General features: G+C 32.2%; 3 protein-coding genes across 13 annotated transcripts; 2 read left to right on the top strand and 1 right to left on the bottom strand.

Moving 5' to 3' along the window:
* Positions 1 to 2,912: 2,912 nt before the first annotated feature.
* On the top strand, positions 2,913 to 6,685 carry LOC107940961 (signal peptidase complex catalytic subunit SEC11A). Its single transcript, XM_016874424.2, has 8 exons — positions 2,913 to 3,443; positions 4,044 to 4,156; positions 4,918 to 4,989; positions 5,112 to 5,147; positions 5,603 to 5,648; positions 5,746 to 5,833; positions 6,155 to 6,212; positions 6,353 to 6,685. Exons 1-8 carry the CDS (start codon positions 3,365 to 3,367, stop codon positions 6,401 to 6,403), a joined length of 543 nt encoding a protein of 180 aa, XP_016729913.1. The 5' UTR covers positions 2,913 to 3,364; the 3' UTR covers positions 6,404 to 6,685.
* A 1,895-nt stretch (positions 6,686 to 8,580) lies between these two features.
* On the bottom strand, positions 8,581 to 9,546 carry LOC107940963 (uncharacterized protein At1g15400). The gene has a single exon (XM_016874427.2). The coding sequence runs from the start codon at positions 9,332 to 9,334 to the stop codon at positions 8,942 to 8,944; it is 393 nt and encodes a 130-aa protein (XP_016729916.1). The 5' UTR covers positions 9,335 to 9,546; the 3' UTR covers positions 8,581 to 8,941.
* A 1,561-nt stretch (positions 9,547 to 11,107) lies between these two features.
* On the top strand, positions 11,108 to 14,551 carry LOC107940962 (probable DNA replication complex GINS protein PSF1). Of its 11 annotated transcripts, none has more exons than XM_041113425.1 (8): positions 11,121 to 11,146; positions 11,304 to 11,367; positions 11,736 to 11,844; positions 12,621 to 12,688; positions 13,152 to 13,265; positions 13,341 to 13,509; positions 13,792 to 13,941; positions 14,028 to 14,226. In XM_041113425.1, exons 3-8 carry the CDS (start codon positions 11,761 to 11,763, stop codon positions 14,052 to 14,054), a joined length of 612 nt encoding a protein of 203 aa, XP_040969359.1. In that variant the 5' UTR covers positions 11,121 to 11,146; positions 11,304 to 11,367; positions 11,736 to 11,760; the 3' UTR covers positions 14,055 to 14,226. The 11 variants fall into 11 exon arrangements, 9 of the variants coding, with proteins under 9 accessions (XP_040969360.1, XP_040969361.1, XP_040969362.1 ...); XM_041113424.1 differs by having other exon boundaries at positions 11,719 to 11,844; XM_041113422.1 differs by having other exon boundaries at positions 11,130 to 11,146; positions 11,236 to 11,367; positions 11,719 to 11,844.
* Positions 14,552 to 14,586: the final 35 nt, after the last annotated feature.

Raw genomic sequence — 14,586 nt, 5'->3', positions numbered from 1 at the left:
TTTACTCAAAAGAGGGCAATTAGCCCTTATACGTTAGAGAACATGTGCAAATTAACCATTCTTTTAAAAATTTTGATCCATATGTGCAGTTAAATGATGATTTAGCTTTTTCACTTTTTTATGTAAGTGATTTAGAAATAAATGATGAGTACCATAGAGCTTCAATATTAGGAATTAGTTTACATTTTACTCGCTCTAATTAAAAAATGACAAATCAGATACTAACACATGATGTTGCCACGTGTAACTCATATTATCATGACAATATTTAAAAAAAATTATAATTATTTTAAAAACCAAATCTAGGAAGAACTTGGACAAATAATTATCCAAGCTCAAATGAATTGAAGAAACACTTGTCCAGGTTGAAATCCCCTCTGAAACCAACTCAAATCTTGTTGCATGAATATATCCTTGAAAAACCACAAAGAGAGAATCTTTTTGGAACACATTTGGAGTAAAGATAGAAGAATCTCCAAAACCCAAAGCTGTTAAGGGCACACATTAGCTTCGAGAAAACCACCTGTGCAAATCTATGGCCATCATCCGTTATACTATTAACGACGCTTCCTCCATCCAGTACCTTGGCTCCAAAAATCGACACCCGTATCTCGCCAAAGCATATGTAGCTGCATTAGCCTTCCTTCCAATGAAACAAAAGGTGATTCTTTCAAAAAACCACATTTTTGACTTAATATCTTGGATAATCGGGACTTAGCACCAATCTGTCAGGTGTGAAAGAGGTCAATTTGCACTTTTAATTCATTTTTCACAATTTTTCAATTTAATCTTTACAAAAATTTAACTATTCATTCTTTCTTGTCCAATGTCCAATTTATTATTTTACTATTATTATTCGTTTGATAAACTCTTACTTTCAGAAAATTTTACTATTTGAAGTGTCAACAACATTAAAATTAAGATTTTTGGAGTGCTACGCTAATTATTATTGAGACTTGATGAAAGTTTTTCTCAAGAAACCTATTGTTTTATGATTTCAGACTTAATAGTAAGTTACTACATATATAGTTAACTAATGTATACCATGATTTCTCTGCACTTCCCTTCCTAAATAAATAAATAAAAAGTGTTAACTCATATTTTAGTGCCCTAAATAATATGTTAGAAACCTTACCAATATAAGGAAAATATAAATCGGTACTTACAAGACCAAAATATATGATACAAGTAGAGTTTTAAGAATATATATGTCCCATGTACAATAAAAAGGAATTTAACATATCAACTCTTGTTATAGAATTACAAATATATTGCTTTCTTTTAGAAGTAAACAAATTGGTTTCATAAATATCCATTCATTGCACCTTGACTATCATATAAAAGACAAACAACATGCTTGGTTGAAATGGGCAGTAAAGGATAAGGTTATAAATTTTATTTTTCATCAATGCTTTAAAACGCATACAATTTTTCCTTTTTGCATTATTTAAAATGAAATTCAGGTTTATTTATTTATTTTTTCGGGGTCGGAATCGAATATTTCAAGTGATATTTCGATTGTTGATAGTTGGATCAATCAAGATATTTAATGTAATGGATTATGAAGCTATTGGAAGACGATTCCTAATTATATTTATTTATATAAAATCATATTCATAATTTCGTTTTTCAGTTGTAAAATTGAACTGAATAATTAAGTTGAATATAGTTACTATAAATAAACAATATATAATTATATTTTGGTACACATCTACTTGTCCCATTACTTCAGTTTGAATTAAAAAATAATTAAGTAGTGAATATTACCAGTGTGAACTGTGGGTATAAGGTATCGTCATTAATTAGGCAACCTATTACCATGTTTAGAAATCGTTTGATTTTTATTTTTTAAAAGTGAATAGTAGGTTTATTTCCAGTGTTGGGAAAGGATGATAGCGATGCCGAAGTGGAAGAAATACATGTGTTTTCAATGGATCAAAACATGGCCGGTATTTCAACATTATCTATCTCACTCTTTCTACTTTGGTCTTTTTGTTGCTGTAACAATTAAAACAGGGAGGTTCTGGATATCATATTCCTCCTAATCCTATCATCATTCACCAGTATTACTGTCTCCCTGGTAATGACTGCGAAAATCAGGTCAGAATGTAACTATTTATTTAACTATAAGATTGGGCTTTCGGTGATAATAGGTTAAAAATAAATGGGCAGTTGAGGTGAGCGGTATTTCATTCAATGGGTTTAGAGGGACAGGTGAAGCTGAATTGCCCCAACAGAAATCCAGCAGGTTGAGGGGATGGTTTCAACACCTCCGCTTAATTGTTTCTTACCTTCAATTTCTATATCAAACATCAAATCCATTCAATCTTTTATTTTTATTTCCATTAATTTAATGATTAAAATCATAATAATTCAAACATTAAAAATTAAGAAAATATATAAATATTAAAAAACCATAATTGCAATGAACCAAGACCTAATGAAAAAATCAGGGGAAAAAAACTGTTTTCAACTTTTAACATTTTTTCCTCCATTTTCAAATTTTCTTTATCAATTTTCGGTTATATGTCATAAATTGAGCATTCGGTTTTTGGTTAAATCAATCTAATCATAGATGAAAAAAGATTTCAAGCAAATTAAGATTCAAAGCCCTGTCCAATACAAAAATAAAGGCTCAAGAGGTAAAAAAAATCCTGAACTCAAATTTAATAAAATAAGAGTAAATTCACTCGAATCAGGTTATAGACTAAATTATTAATGTAAAAAGGTTATAAGTTTTTTAAACTTTATTATGTAAGTATAAAAGGTGAATCAAATTACAAGAGATTTAAAAAAGTTGATTTTTTTTTAATTTTGGGTAAAGCAAGTTTATTTCAGAATTAAGTGATTTTTTCCTTACTTCTCTATTTTTTAGGGTTTCTTTAATATATATATATCTGTTATAACTCCAGATTGGGTGCGACACAAAGGGAATGGAAAAAAACTTCTGGTTAAATTCGTTCTAAGGCCCTAAAACTCTCTTATCTTTTCAATTTGATCCCTCTTCAATTTTTAAATTTCTTTTTCTTTTTTTCCAAGTTATTCTAGGATTTCGAGGTTTCGGCATCAGCTGACCTTGTATTTTTCATGTAATTGAGGCACATTTTGAAAGTGGCAAATTTTATTAGCTGGAGGGAAGTAAAATTTGACTATTGGATTAAAAATTATTTATTTTCTAAATACCAAATTGGTAGACTTAAAATACGTTAGGGCTAATTATGCACTTAACCCAAAATATAACGACCAAGTGAAGCTTGAGCTGGGGCTTTTGCGCCTTCGAATTTGTATGTCAACCTGCAATTGCTAAACAGGAAGAAGAAAAACTGAGAAAACAAAGCAAGGAAGCAAGAAAGAGATAAAAGAAATGGGATGGATCGGAGACACCGTAGACTCCATCAAACCAATTCAGATCCGGCAGCTCCTCACTCAGGCCGTCAGTCTTGGTACGTTTCTTAATGGTTTTGCTAATATATGTTGCCCTGAATGTCATAAATCCCCTTTGGTTTTCTCAGTTTAATAATTCTCTCAACTTGTTTCAGTTTAAATTGAGATAAATTTTTAATCTTTTCGGAAAAACCCAAGCCAAATTGTATTACCCTTTACGAATTGAAAACCTTTTTTTTTTTTTTAATCTTCTTATTTTGGATAGATTCAGAGTGGAGGAGCTTGTTTTGTTTCTGAGTTTGTTTAATGGGTTACTGGTGTTGACTGCCAATTTACTTGAAGTTGACTCCTATTGACTTTCAAGCCTAAACAAGATTTACTGGTGTTGATCCCAAATGTACTTAATTTGGGTGAAGATTAAGAGCTTGAAATCTAGATAATGATAACAAATTAAGATTTTGATACAAGTATATCTACCTTTTAATTTCTTTTATTTTGATCAAAGCTGAATTACCATGTTCAAGAGTTTAAGATATATCTATTCAAGTCCTGTTAGTACGGCATGCCTTGCATTATTGAATAAACAAGTTTGAAAGGTTGTTGTCATTAGTTATCCTCCCTGTGAGATTTTAATCATACAGGATGCCTTTGTATTCCAGGTATGATCGTTACATCAGCCCTTATAATATGGAAGGCATTGATGTGCATCACTGGCAGTGAATCTCCTGTTGTGGTTGTTCTTTCTGGAAGTATGGAACCTGGCTTCAAGAGAGTAAGTGAACTTAAAGAAGCAAATGCTTAAATGATTTTGGTGTGTCTTGCAACCTTAATTGTAACCTTATACCACTTTGCACTCAAGCAAAGAATGTTCTTCCAGAATCTATGAGTTAGAATACACGAAACTATGATTGATGTTATATTCTTCCATGCATTATGATTATTTCTTTCATGTCACTTTTTAAGCTACCGAGAGTTTTTCGACTGTAAGATTTTTCTTTATGGCTCACTCAGCTGGAAGGAAATGTTTCCTTCTGATCAGAATTGCTGGTTCTCCCCTTTAGAGTGGATATCCTGTCGTTTATAGAAGTTCAGACTTCAGATTATATACTCTTTTAGTTTAGAAAGAAACATAAGATAGTTTGAAAATGAAGATCTTATGGCTATAAAATTCTAGCTTGTAACTTAAAGCTTTGACTAATAGCAATTGTCACATTTGTTACTTCGGTCTATTTTCCTCTGGAGTCAATATCCGGTTTTTACTTGTATTGTACCATTATCATGGAAATGTCTCTGGGCAAACTAAAGTATGCATTGATGACAACTGTACTCTGCTAGTTATGGTCAGCAATCTGCGATTAGTCATTCGATTTAATGAGTTAGTTACTTTGGATGTGTAATAAGATCATAATGGAGGTTATTGTATTTTATATGAACACTTCTATGAACCTACTTGACATGTTTGATCATTATTGTTCATTTGGATGCCCCTAATTGTAGTTGTTGCTTAACTAGTGAGGATTGTATCATATGCAGGGTGATATTTTGTTCTTGCACATGAGTAAAGATCCTATTCGTGCAGGGGAGATTGTTGTTTTTAATGTTGATGTAAGTCCCTTTCTTTTACTTTTTATTTGTTTGTAAGTTTTGTATTTTTTTTATTGTTGATACTGGTGTTTTTTCCTTAATGTTCTATTGCTAATTCATTTCCCGTACTGTGGATTTCTCAGGGCCGTGAAATCCCAATTGTCCATCGTGTAATTAAGGTAATATTTTGATATTTTTCACTTATTTTATTGATCTTGGTCTAATGCGTATGCATCATGATGGCAAAAAGTGGTTTTCAATTTATTTTGAAACTTTAAAGAGTTGCTGTTATCATCTCTGGGCATTTCATGCATGTTAGCAACCACTATTTTCACTTTAACATTGAATAGGAGCATAAAATCAATTTATTAAATTTGCTAATATGGTTGTGAACAGTTGGTCTCATGTAATAGTCAGCGTGTGAGGAACATGAATTTGGTCGATCAATTGGTACATGATTGATCAATTGATTAGTCTTAAATAGTGGATGACTGAGTTCCTTTTGCTAAAAGTTTGGTTTGAGATAATGATCTAAAGAATCTAATTTTCATAGACAAAATTTATTATTTTTAACAGATTTATCTAAGAGCATGGTCTGCCATCTGTTGAATTTTGATATTAAATATTATTTTAGGTCCATGAAAGGCAAGATACTGGAGAAGTTGATGTCCTCACCAAAGGTGACAGCTTATTTGAATTAAGATTAAGGTTGTTAGAAATAACCAGAATTGCATTGTTTGGTATTTAAATGTTCTTCCTTCATTTGTTCATTTTCAGGAGACAACAATTATGGGGATGACAGGCTTTTATATGCTCAAGGTCAGCAATGGCTTCATCGGCACCATATCATGGGCAGAGCTGTGGGGTAAGCCTCTCGCATTTGATAGTTCTTATTGTGTACATGGAGCTGATGGATGATTGATCATTTTTCATCATGTATGGTTGTCTTCAAAATTCATAGTAGTCCGACTCAAGAGTTCACACAGATGCACGTGTATATATTTTCATACATGCTTATTATGGAGATAGGGCAATTTCTTTGGGACAACATTGCTGCTTTCATTTGAAATTTGGGTTCCAACTGATAAATTAATCTCAACATGTCATGTTTCAAGCAAAAGGTTGTTGTACCCTTTGATCAAGAAGAACAAAACCAAAGTTTTCTGATTAATTTCCTCGATTGCAGGTTCTTGCCTTATGTTGGTTGGGTAACCATAATCATGACTGAAAAACCAATTATCAAGGTATGTTAAATGACATTGCTTTGCTTAAAGTAGGAAACTATTTCCCTGCAGTTATGCCCAGGTTTACCTGTAACATCAATGATTATCCATATTATACAATACTCATCAAAACTTGCTTGTGCTTCTTTTCATCATTGCAGTATATTCTGATTGGAGCATTGGGGTTGCTTGTTATAACTTCTAAAGACTGAACAGCAATTTGAAGGGTTGGCCAAATCTACAAGGAAATCCTCCTACAATCGCCAACGCTTCTACCCCCTCCTTGGTATCGGCCATTTCTTGCTTTTTTATACACAGAACAAAAATTACGATTCGATAATTTATGGCAGAAGGAAGTGTAGTGAAGTAGGATTCAGCAACTGTGGTTTTACTCTGCATTTTTATATATCGGATTTTCAGCTGTGGATCGCATGTTCCTGAAATGTTGAAACTGATTTTTTTTTTTTGAAAGAATGAAGCTGATCTTTATAGAATGAAGGTATCAGTGATACCATGTAGATCCCAGCCCTGATTTTTATTGAAGAAGATTAAAAAGCCCATGGCGATTGTGTGCTATATTGGGCTTTGGTGCAATGTAGGGATGAGCTTTAAAAAAATCAATCAAATTTGATTATTTCAATTTTGGTTTTGGTCGATTAAAAAATAGTTTATTTAACTAATTTGATATTAGAAACGGATAATTGAATAAATCATTTTATTCAACTCTATTAATTTATTTTATTTAGTTTTATATGCAATAATATGCTATGATATCTTTTAATTGGTTTTCTTTAAATAGTGAAAATAACCCACACAAAAATATGTAATTTCATAATATATAATAAAACAGGGAAAAAAGTGGAAGAAGATTGAATTGAAAAATAAAAAACGAAAAATCCAAGAAATAATAAAGTATGAGAGGCAAAAAAAGATAAAGGGGGTGATGATGTTGGAAGCATCCTCCTAGTACGTTCCACCTTTCATCATCAAATGGAAAAGTTTGGTTTCACACATTGGAAATGGGTGCTGTGGGTCATCTATCTATAATTCAACATGCCAGCAACATCATCCACATCCTTATCGTATAATGGGCCAAGGCTGTGGATGGAAGATTGAGATAAATTAACTATTTATGTGATGCATAATTAATAATTAATAATTAATTATTGTGTCTGTGCCAAAAGAAAGAAGAAATGAGGGAACTCTGAAAGAGATAAAAAGAAGGAAACAAATCCTTGGATTTTAGAGGATCCGCTTCTTCGTCATTTTCCTTCCATTTTTACAACTCCTTTGCCTCATTTCAAGCACACGTGAGAAAGGCGACAATGAACTCTTCACATGATTTATTATTACATCATCTCACACATTTTGTATCAATCCTTTATCTGTTTAACATGCAGAATTAAGCAGTTTTTAATTGTAAAAATCTTCATAGTGGCTGTTGCAGTTAGAGATTATCATCTGTTAGCACACGTATCATTCAGTTAATGGAAGTTTTTTTACAGTTACAGTATTGGTTACAAATTAATTATTAATCTGTCTCTATAAATACAATGTATAATCAACATATCAATGTAGTTTAGATAATTCTTCTTTTTCTCTTCATATATAATTCTCGGGATTTAGTTGTCTTTTTACTCTCTAATATTATCATACTGAATTATACTTACAATTGCTCGGAGATATATATGGGTGTGGTAAGTAAAATTTTTACCCTTCTTTTGTAATTAAAAAAGAAAAAAAAAACTGACGTGATAAATTTAATGCGTTAATTTTAATTTAAGTTTAAATTGTGCTTTTTCTTTAGTGGGTGCTTGAACATTTTATATGAATGGCTTTAATTTATGACCTGGACTGATAAGATTAGAGATTGGAGTTTTATGCCATAATAATTTGGTAGGTAATCAAGTTTGGGTTCTTCCAAATAATTAAATGAATCAATGAATGAGATCAGCTATGTAACACACATGGTATTCAGAGCTTCCTAAGATTAACCAAAGCAGAGAGGGGTTTTAAGTGCATCTCTGAATTACCAATAATTAAAAGTACATTAAAACAACCAAGAAGTAACTTTGATGCATATGCAAAAGCATCAACAAACAAACAGGTGGGGGCAACCTGGTTAAATGGGTCCACTCTCCCCTGTTTTTGATGATCCCTAGAAATTCCTGAATTTTTTTTTCTGACAACAAAAACAGAACAGAACAGGGAAGAGATTCTCTTGCAAACTCACCTTTTTCTTTAAATTTTTAGTTTTTTCCACAAATTGAGACAGAGAAAAACCCTCCACAACCCAGAAATTTTACAACTGTTTTGATACTGCTATATCCAAAAAGAAAAAGAACAACAAAAGTAGATAAAATAAAACCAAGATGCCAAGAGATGAGTGTGAATCAAGATTTTGCCTTCTGTTATCATGAAATTTTGTCTCATCATCATGACCCAAATAGTAAAACATTTACAGATTCATTTAATTACATATCAATCCAAACCACATTTTTCTGAATAAAACAGAAAACAGTAATCACTAACAGAACATAAAAAGATCAAAACTTGAAACACCCAAAAGAAAAAACAAGACAACGATCTGTTCTTTCTTTCCTAAAGTCCCACATCTCAGTTCACGGAGATGGACTAAAGAAAAAAGCCTAAAAGACCATATATTGGTATACCAATATACAAATCAAGTTCACCGGAATTTCCAACTCCGGTTACCGGCAAATACAAGAAAAGGATAGGCAAAAAAAAGCCTATTTTGTTCTATGCTTACCAGGCTTTTTCCTATGATTCTTGGTTTGTTTCCCAAGAGCACTGCAGAAACCACAAGCTGAGACCTTTGGAGAAGGCGGGTCAATAGCAGGGGATACCTTGCCACCAGTCCGGTAACCTCGTCTTTCACCATTTGATCGGTTTCTTTCGATGGTGTTGATGGGGGCAACACCCTTAACAACGTCAATCTTTTCTGGGTTACGATTGTCTTGCAACTGCCTTGGTTCCTCTTTCTGCAGCTGTTTCGTGTCTCCTCCTTGTTGCTGCTCTTCTGGTTTCCCTTGATTCAACTCCGACAAAAACTTGTCATCCCAAACAAGCCCCGAAGACCCTTGCCTCCTAAAAGACACCGCTGATCTTTGCAAACCAGCCATGGCGGACGCTGGTACCTCTCGCTTCTTCTCTCTTCAATTAAACTAAAAGATAAAACCCAATATCTCCATTTAAATATTCGAGCTTGTTGTAAATATATGGAGTGAGCGGAGGATAGAGAAATCTGGAAGATTTGGTTAGGAAAAAGTCACAATAAGGCAACTGAGTCAATATTTCAAGTTTTTTATATATTTTTTTTCTGTCGAGTGCCAACTGTTCACTTAAGCGGGATTTGGTTAATTATAGATAAAAATATTTATTGTAAAAAAGTCGGTTTCTTTTTTGATAATCGACGTCATAACATTTCACCAATTAAGATTGAATACGTATCTTTTGAGTTGGAAGATAGTAATTATCTTTTAAAAACGTTAGCGCATGAGCCTCGACCAATGGCCTAACGCCCACTTATTATCACTTCATCATTATCAAAGGGAAATTCAAAGATGAGAAGATATTTTAGAAAGGTCATTCTTTCATCAAGTTTTAAATAATATTCATTTAATGATGTTAATCAACACACATGAAAATGAATTTAGTAGCTAATAATTTTAAGCATTTAATTCACACTCACTCTCTCTATAAATGTTCACTTCAGATATCAACTTAAATAAATGCCTAACATATCATATCATCACTTCTTTTTAGTAGGGGAAAAAAAGAGGAAAAATAATTCATGTAAAAAGTAATTACACTCCAAGCTTTAATATTTATTTTATTATTAATGAAGCTTTGCTTACTTGATATAATGCATTTACCCTTTTTTTTTTTCTTATGTGACCATAACAACACACTTACTTTATTTTATATATTTACGCATTGAGTACTTTGTTCATAAGATACCAAAAACGAAGGAAATTTCATTGTGAAATGGACTAGTTTGGAGAAATATTTATTGTGGAAGATGGCACGTTGAAGAAAGTCAATAAATTGGACAAAATGAAAGATATGGATGAAAATTTGTTACCCCCACCTACTTATAAAAGCCGAAGGGAACAATTCTGTGTGATGGTCCCCATATTTTAATTGGGATGTTCAATGTTCACATTTGGTGGGCAACTATAAATTCAATTAATGTGAGAGGTAAAGTCTAAATTCTCCTCCTATCATCATTCCTCTTCGCTTTATCGATTACTTTATAATTTAACTCCAAAATCAAATTTCTCGTAATACCATCGACCAAACAAAGAAAAATGGAGATGTATGACAGGCACTGCCGCATTGTCTTTGCCAGTTGCCATGTTTGATACAAAGAACAGGAAAAAAGAAGCGTTTCCTTTTTGGGCTAAATGATAATGATAATGATAATGATAATGATAATGACAACAACTACCTTCATTTTCATTTTCTCTTTACAATTACAAACCCAATGGGATAATCATTAATTACTAACTTACGTCACTCATTTCTCCAAACTTGTCTTTCATTTTATTATTATTTTTTACTTAGTTGATTTTTAGATTTAATAATATTATTTTTAGATTTTTAATTTAAGTTTTTCCTTTTGAGAGTATAATATATGTTATTAAATTAGTTATTAATTCAAAATAATATTTTTCTTTTTTTAAATATTTATTTGATTTTTAAGTAAAATAAAATATTTCAATCTCATTTGTAAAATCTAAAACGTACTAAATCCGTTACAGGGCTGGTGATCCAGTGAGAAGCACGAAAAGCCCAATATAAGAGTTGGCGCTAAATTTAAGAATTCAAATAAATCAGCCGCCAAATCCTCCGCCTTGCCGTTAGATCCATATATATACTTGATTTTTCTCCACTTTCTCGCACTTTCATTTCTCCCAAGCACTCCAAAACAGGTACCTACTCCTTATTTTCTCTAAAACCTATTTTATTATTTTCTCAACATTTCCAGTATCTCTTTCTTTGCTTCTTCACTCTTTCACAGTTCTTAAAGCATAAGGTAAAATATATTTGAATGGGTGGTTAAAGTTTCATCTTTAAGATGCACGGCAGAAAGGCGTATCAGTTGGTGAAAGAGTTTGCCGGTAGTGAAAAAGGGCATCTCAAGATTTTCAACGTAAGTCTGCTTGATTTCTCACCTTTGTATGTATAAATTATTTTCTTGCACACTCAACAATAATTTGGAAATGAATGGACCTGATTAAGTATAATTGAAAATTTGCTCGGTGGGTATGTTTATTCTCTTTGAATTTGTGTGTTTGTGCCGTGCGCATTATATGCGCTTACGATATAATATATCCGAAGGCTAATGGGTAATCTAGTATAGATATGTTATTTTTATTTTCGGTATAAATTCCAGAATCTTTGCATGCCTAAAACGCAGCCAGCATAAATGCCTCGGAGTATGTAGAACTGAAACTTCGAGAGAACATTAGTTTACGTCAATTTTCACAAGTGTTTTTCGTAGGGATGTTGCTGATACAGGGCCACAAGGAAAATAGTGGATGCAATGGAAGTCAGTTCCGTTAATCGGGACGGAGAGTTGGAATTTAAGGAGGACATGGGCGGAGAAAATGTTGAAGAACTTGAAAGAGTATGGGGTGGGGGTGAATTTTTGCCCACTTGACCCAACCTAAACCTTGAGGGATCCACCTTCACTCAACCTCGATTCTTAAAAAAAATTCATCCAACCTAAATTCAAATTTTAGTAGAGATATAATTCTGATTTCCTTGATTCGAATTTAGTTTAATTGTTATTTTTTTATTTTGAAGGAAATAAGATTATATTTGATAATTGTTTTATTATTTTATTTTGAAGTAAAAAATTTAAATTCTTTTTTGAGTTTGTAATTAAAATTTAATATTTATTAAAAACAAAACCTTAATTTACAATCCTTTTTTTTAAATATATCGAGGTGGGTGGATTTCAAACCCGATTTCGACTTTTTTTTCCCTAATTTCACCGGACTTGATTCATCATTAACTCAATTTAAAAAAAGAAAATTCTAATCCTAACTGATTGGGATGGGTATGAATTTGTCAGATTCGAGTTTCTTGGCCATCTTACTTAAATATATTAACTATTTTATTAATTAAAATTTCAAAATATAAATAAAACCCGAATGAAAACAATGAAATTGAAAGATTTTATTTTTATTTTTATTGCTATTAATGGAATAAAAATACTTAAATATTGAACTTTTATTAGTGATAATTTTTTATATCTTTTATTTTTTTATTTTTTAGCCTTACCTCATCATATTTGATAATTTTTTTTCAGAAAAAAAATTCATGAATTATGCTGTCAAAGCTGTGGTGTAAATAGATTTGTGCTTTTAATAAATTGTTTTATGTGATGTTATATCACAGGACGAGCTGTTTGAACGAGTAGCTGAAGAATGCAATGAGCATCATAATGCACTTCAGTCATTGATACGGTAATCCTTGTTTCTATTTTGCTTCTTTAGCCTTTTCTCTTTTTCTTAATCCATCTTTATCCCCCTCTTTATTGCAATTACATCTGCTTCCTTTTTCCATTTATTTATTCAATGAATCAGCTCCAACTTTCATCTCTATTCTCCAAGTCTTTCCTACTCCATCCTAGGCTTGTTTTTAGCCATGACCACTTCCTAGAGGTTTAGTTCTGTATGCTTTAATATCTTAAACTCAATGCTCAATTCCAATGGTACTAGTTGCAGTAGGTGGTGTTGTCTGAACTTCAAGTGGAGCTTGAGGTTGAAAAAAGGTACTGTAATGGAGTATTCTCTGAAGATTTTGGCTATAGGATGAAAAATATACTCTCGGGGATGCTGCTTTACTATTATTATTATGGATTCGTTTGGGGGTTGCTTTCAAATTCTAGTTTCACTTCTGCCTTTAACATGATTTATGTTATGATAGGAAAATGCAAGAGGAGGGACTAGAAGTCCAAACAGCTAGAAATGCAGATCATTATGGAGCACTCGTCCATCACCTTTCTTTAATTCGCAACAAGCGTTGCCTAATGGCATATGTGTGAGTATATTACCTTTCTTGCTAATTTGAATGTTTAGATGAAATTTATTATTACCAGCTGCTAAATTTATACAGGTACAACCGAGCTGAAATTATCCGAGATTTGGCATGGAAGGTAGGGCTGCTTCATGAGCTTCCATGTGAAATTAAGGAGAAGTTCAGTGACTCAGAGGAACAGTATTTCAAAGATCATTCTAAATCTTTGAAAATGTACATGTCACAGCTGAGTCTTGATGTAAATGTGGTAATGTCTATCTTCTCATACGAATTAAACATTTTACCATAAGAACTTAGGGATCTAGGTTTATCTCCATGCGAATGGCAAACCTTCTAAGGTTAAAAATTAAAATGGAGGCCTTTAGATTATGATTCAGTTACTTACAAAGAACTATGAAAACGGTTACGATTATTAAAACAGGGTAATAAGTACAAGCTGTCTTCCTCTCTTTCTCACAAAGCATTGAAAAGCATCTGTTGAGTGTGACCTAGATTGCAATGGCTGAAGTTATCGGTTTGTTTTTTTCAGGATATGGTGCCTCCGAAAGATCCCTACATCAAGGTAAGAGTGCTTGAAGATTTGGGAAGTGGAATAATTCTTAGTGATAAATCTGCCAATTTTGCTAGCCACTCAATGCACTTTCTGAAACGAACTGATGCAGAGCAATACATTGCACGGGTGGGTTGCTTTCTTCCAGTTAGTAAGCTTTATATCATGAGGAAACTACTGAATCCTGACTCATTTCTCACTATTTGTTTCAATAGGGCTTAATGGAGGAATTGATAAGCTGAGCCTGAAACAGTTGTTTATATGATGTTTCATATCTTCAGCGGCCAATGCGGTTAGCTTAATACCGAACCTGTTTATTCACTCTTAAGTGCATTTTAGGTCTGAGCAGGACAAATGTAATAAATGTTACTCTGTCTTTGACAATGAGAGAAATTAAATTTGATTTGTTTTTTCCTTTGATAGCGTTTTATATATACATTTAACCAAATATTTACATCTAAAAGAAATGGTAAAGGATATTAACATCTTTAAATTTTCTTTTATTAATTTAGGTTTTCAAAAATAGCATGAGTGTGAAGAGACACGAATTTCTACTCCCAAGTGACTGTTGAAGACATTTTTATAATCAAACGGGACCTTTTTCTATATTTTTAGGGACTGTTAACCAGTTTTTTGCATTAATGAGATGTAGGTATCTATTGTCACTTTCTATATTCTTTCTCATGCCCTTTTTACCCAATTTTTTAATATTTCATTTTGACACATATGTATTTGCTGTTTATTAGCAAGAAATAAAAGATGGTTGCTCAATTT

Source organism: Gossypium hirsutum, chromosome A05 (assembly GCF_007990345.1).
Source record: "Gossypium hirsutum isolate 1008001.06 chromosome A05, Gossypium_hirsutum_v2.1, whole genome shotgun sequence".
Taxonomy (NCBI): Eukaryota; Viridiplantae; Streptophyta; class Magnoliopsida; order Malvales; family Malvaceae; genus Gossypium; species Gossypium hirsutum.
The sequence above is the reverse complement of the archived record's forward strand: the minus strand, read 5'-3'. Positions and strand labels throughout refer to the sequence as shown.

What these genes read in the sequence shown, in the direction of transcription:
- LOC107940962 (XM_041113425.1), top strand. Translation starts at nt 11,761, where the DNA reads ATGGAAGTCAGTTCCGTTAATCGGGACGGAGAGTTGGAATTTAAGGAG. An exon ending in CGTTGCCTAATGGCATATGT is followed by an intron (nt 13,266 to 13,340) that starts GTGAGTATATTA and finishes AAATTTATACAG; the next exon opens with GTACAACCGAGCTGAAATTA. An exon ending in CAGAGCAATACATTGCACGG is followed by an intron (nt 13,942 to 14,027) that starts GTGGGTTGCTTT and finishes TTGTTTCAATAG; the next exon opens with GGCTTAATGGAGGAATTGAT.
- LOC107940961 (XM_016874424.2), top strand. Translation starts at nt 3,365, where the DNA reads ATGGGATGGATCGGAGACACCGTAGACTCCATCAAACCAATTCAGATC. An exon ending in CACTCAGGCCGTCAGTCTTG is followed by an intron (nt 3,444 to 4,043) that starts GTACGTTTCTTA and finishes TTTGTATTCCAG; the next exon opens with GTATGATCGTTACATCAGCC. An exon ending in ATCATGGGCAGAGCTGTGGG is followed by an intron (nt 5,834 to 6,154) that starts GTAAGCCTCTCG and finishes CCTCGATTGCAG; the next exon opens with GTTCTTGCCTTATGTTGGTT.
- LOC107940963 (XM_016874427.2), bottom strand. Translation starts at nt 9,334, where the DNA reads ATGGCTGGTTTGCAAAGATCAGCGGTGTCTTTTAGGAGGCAAGGGTCT.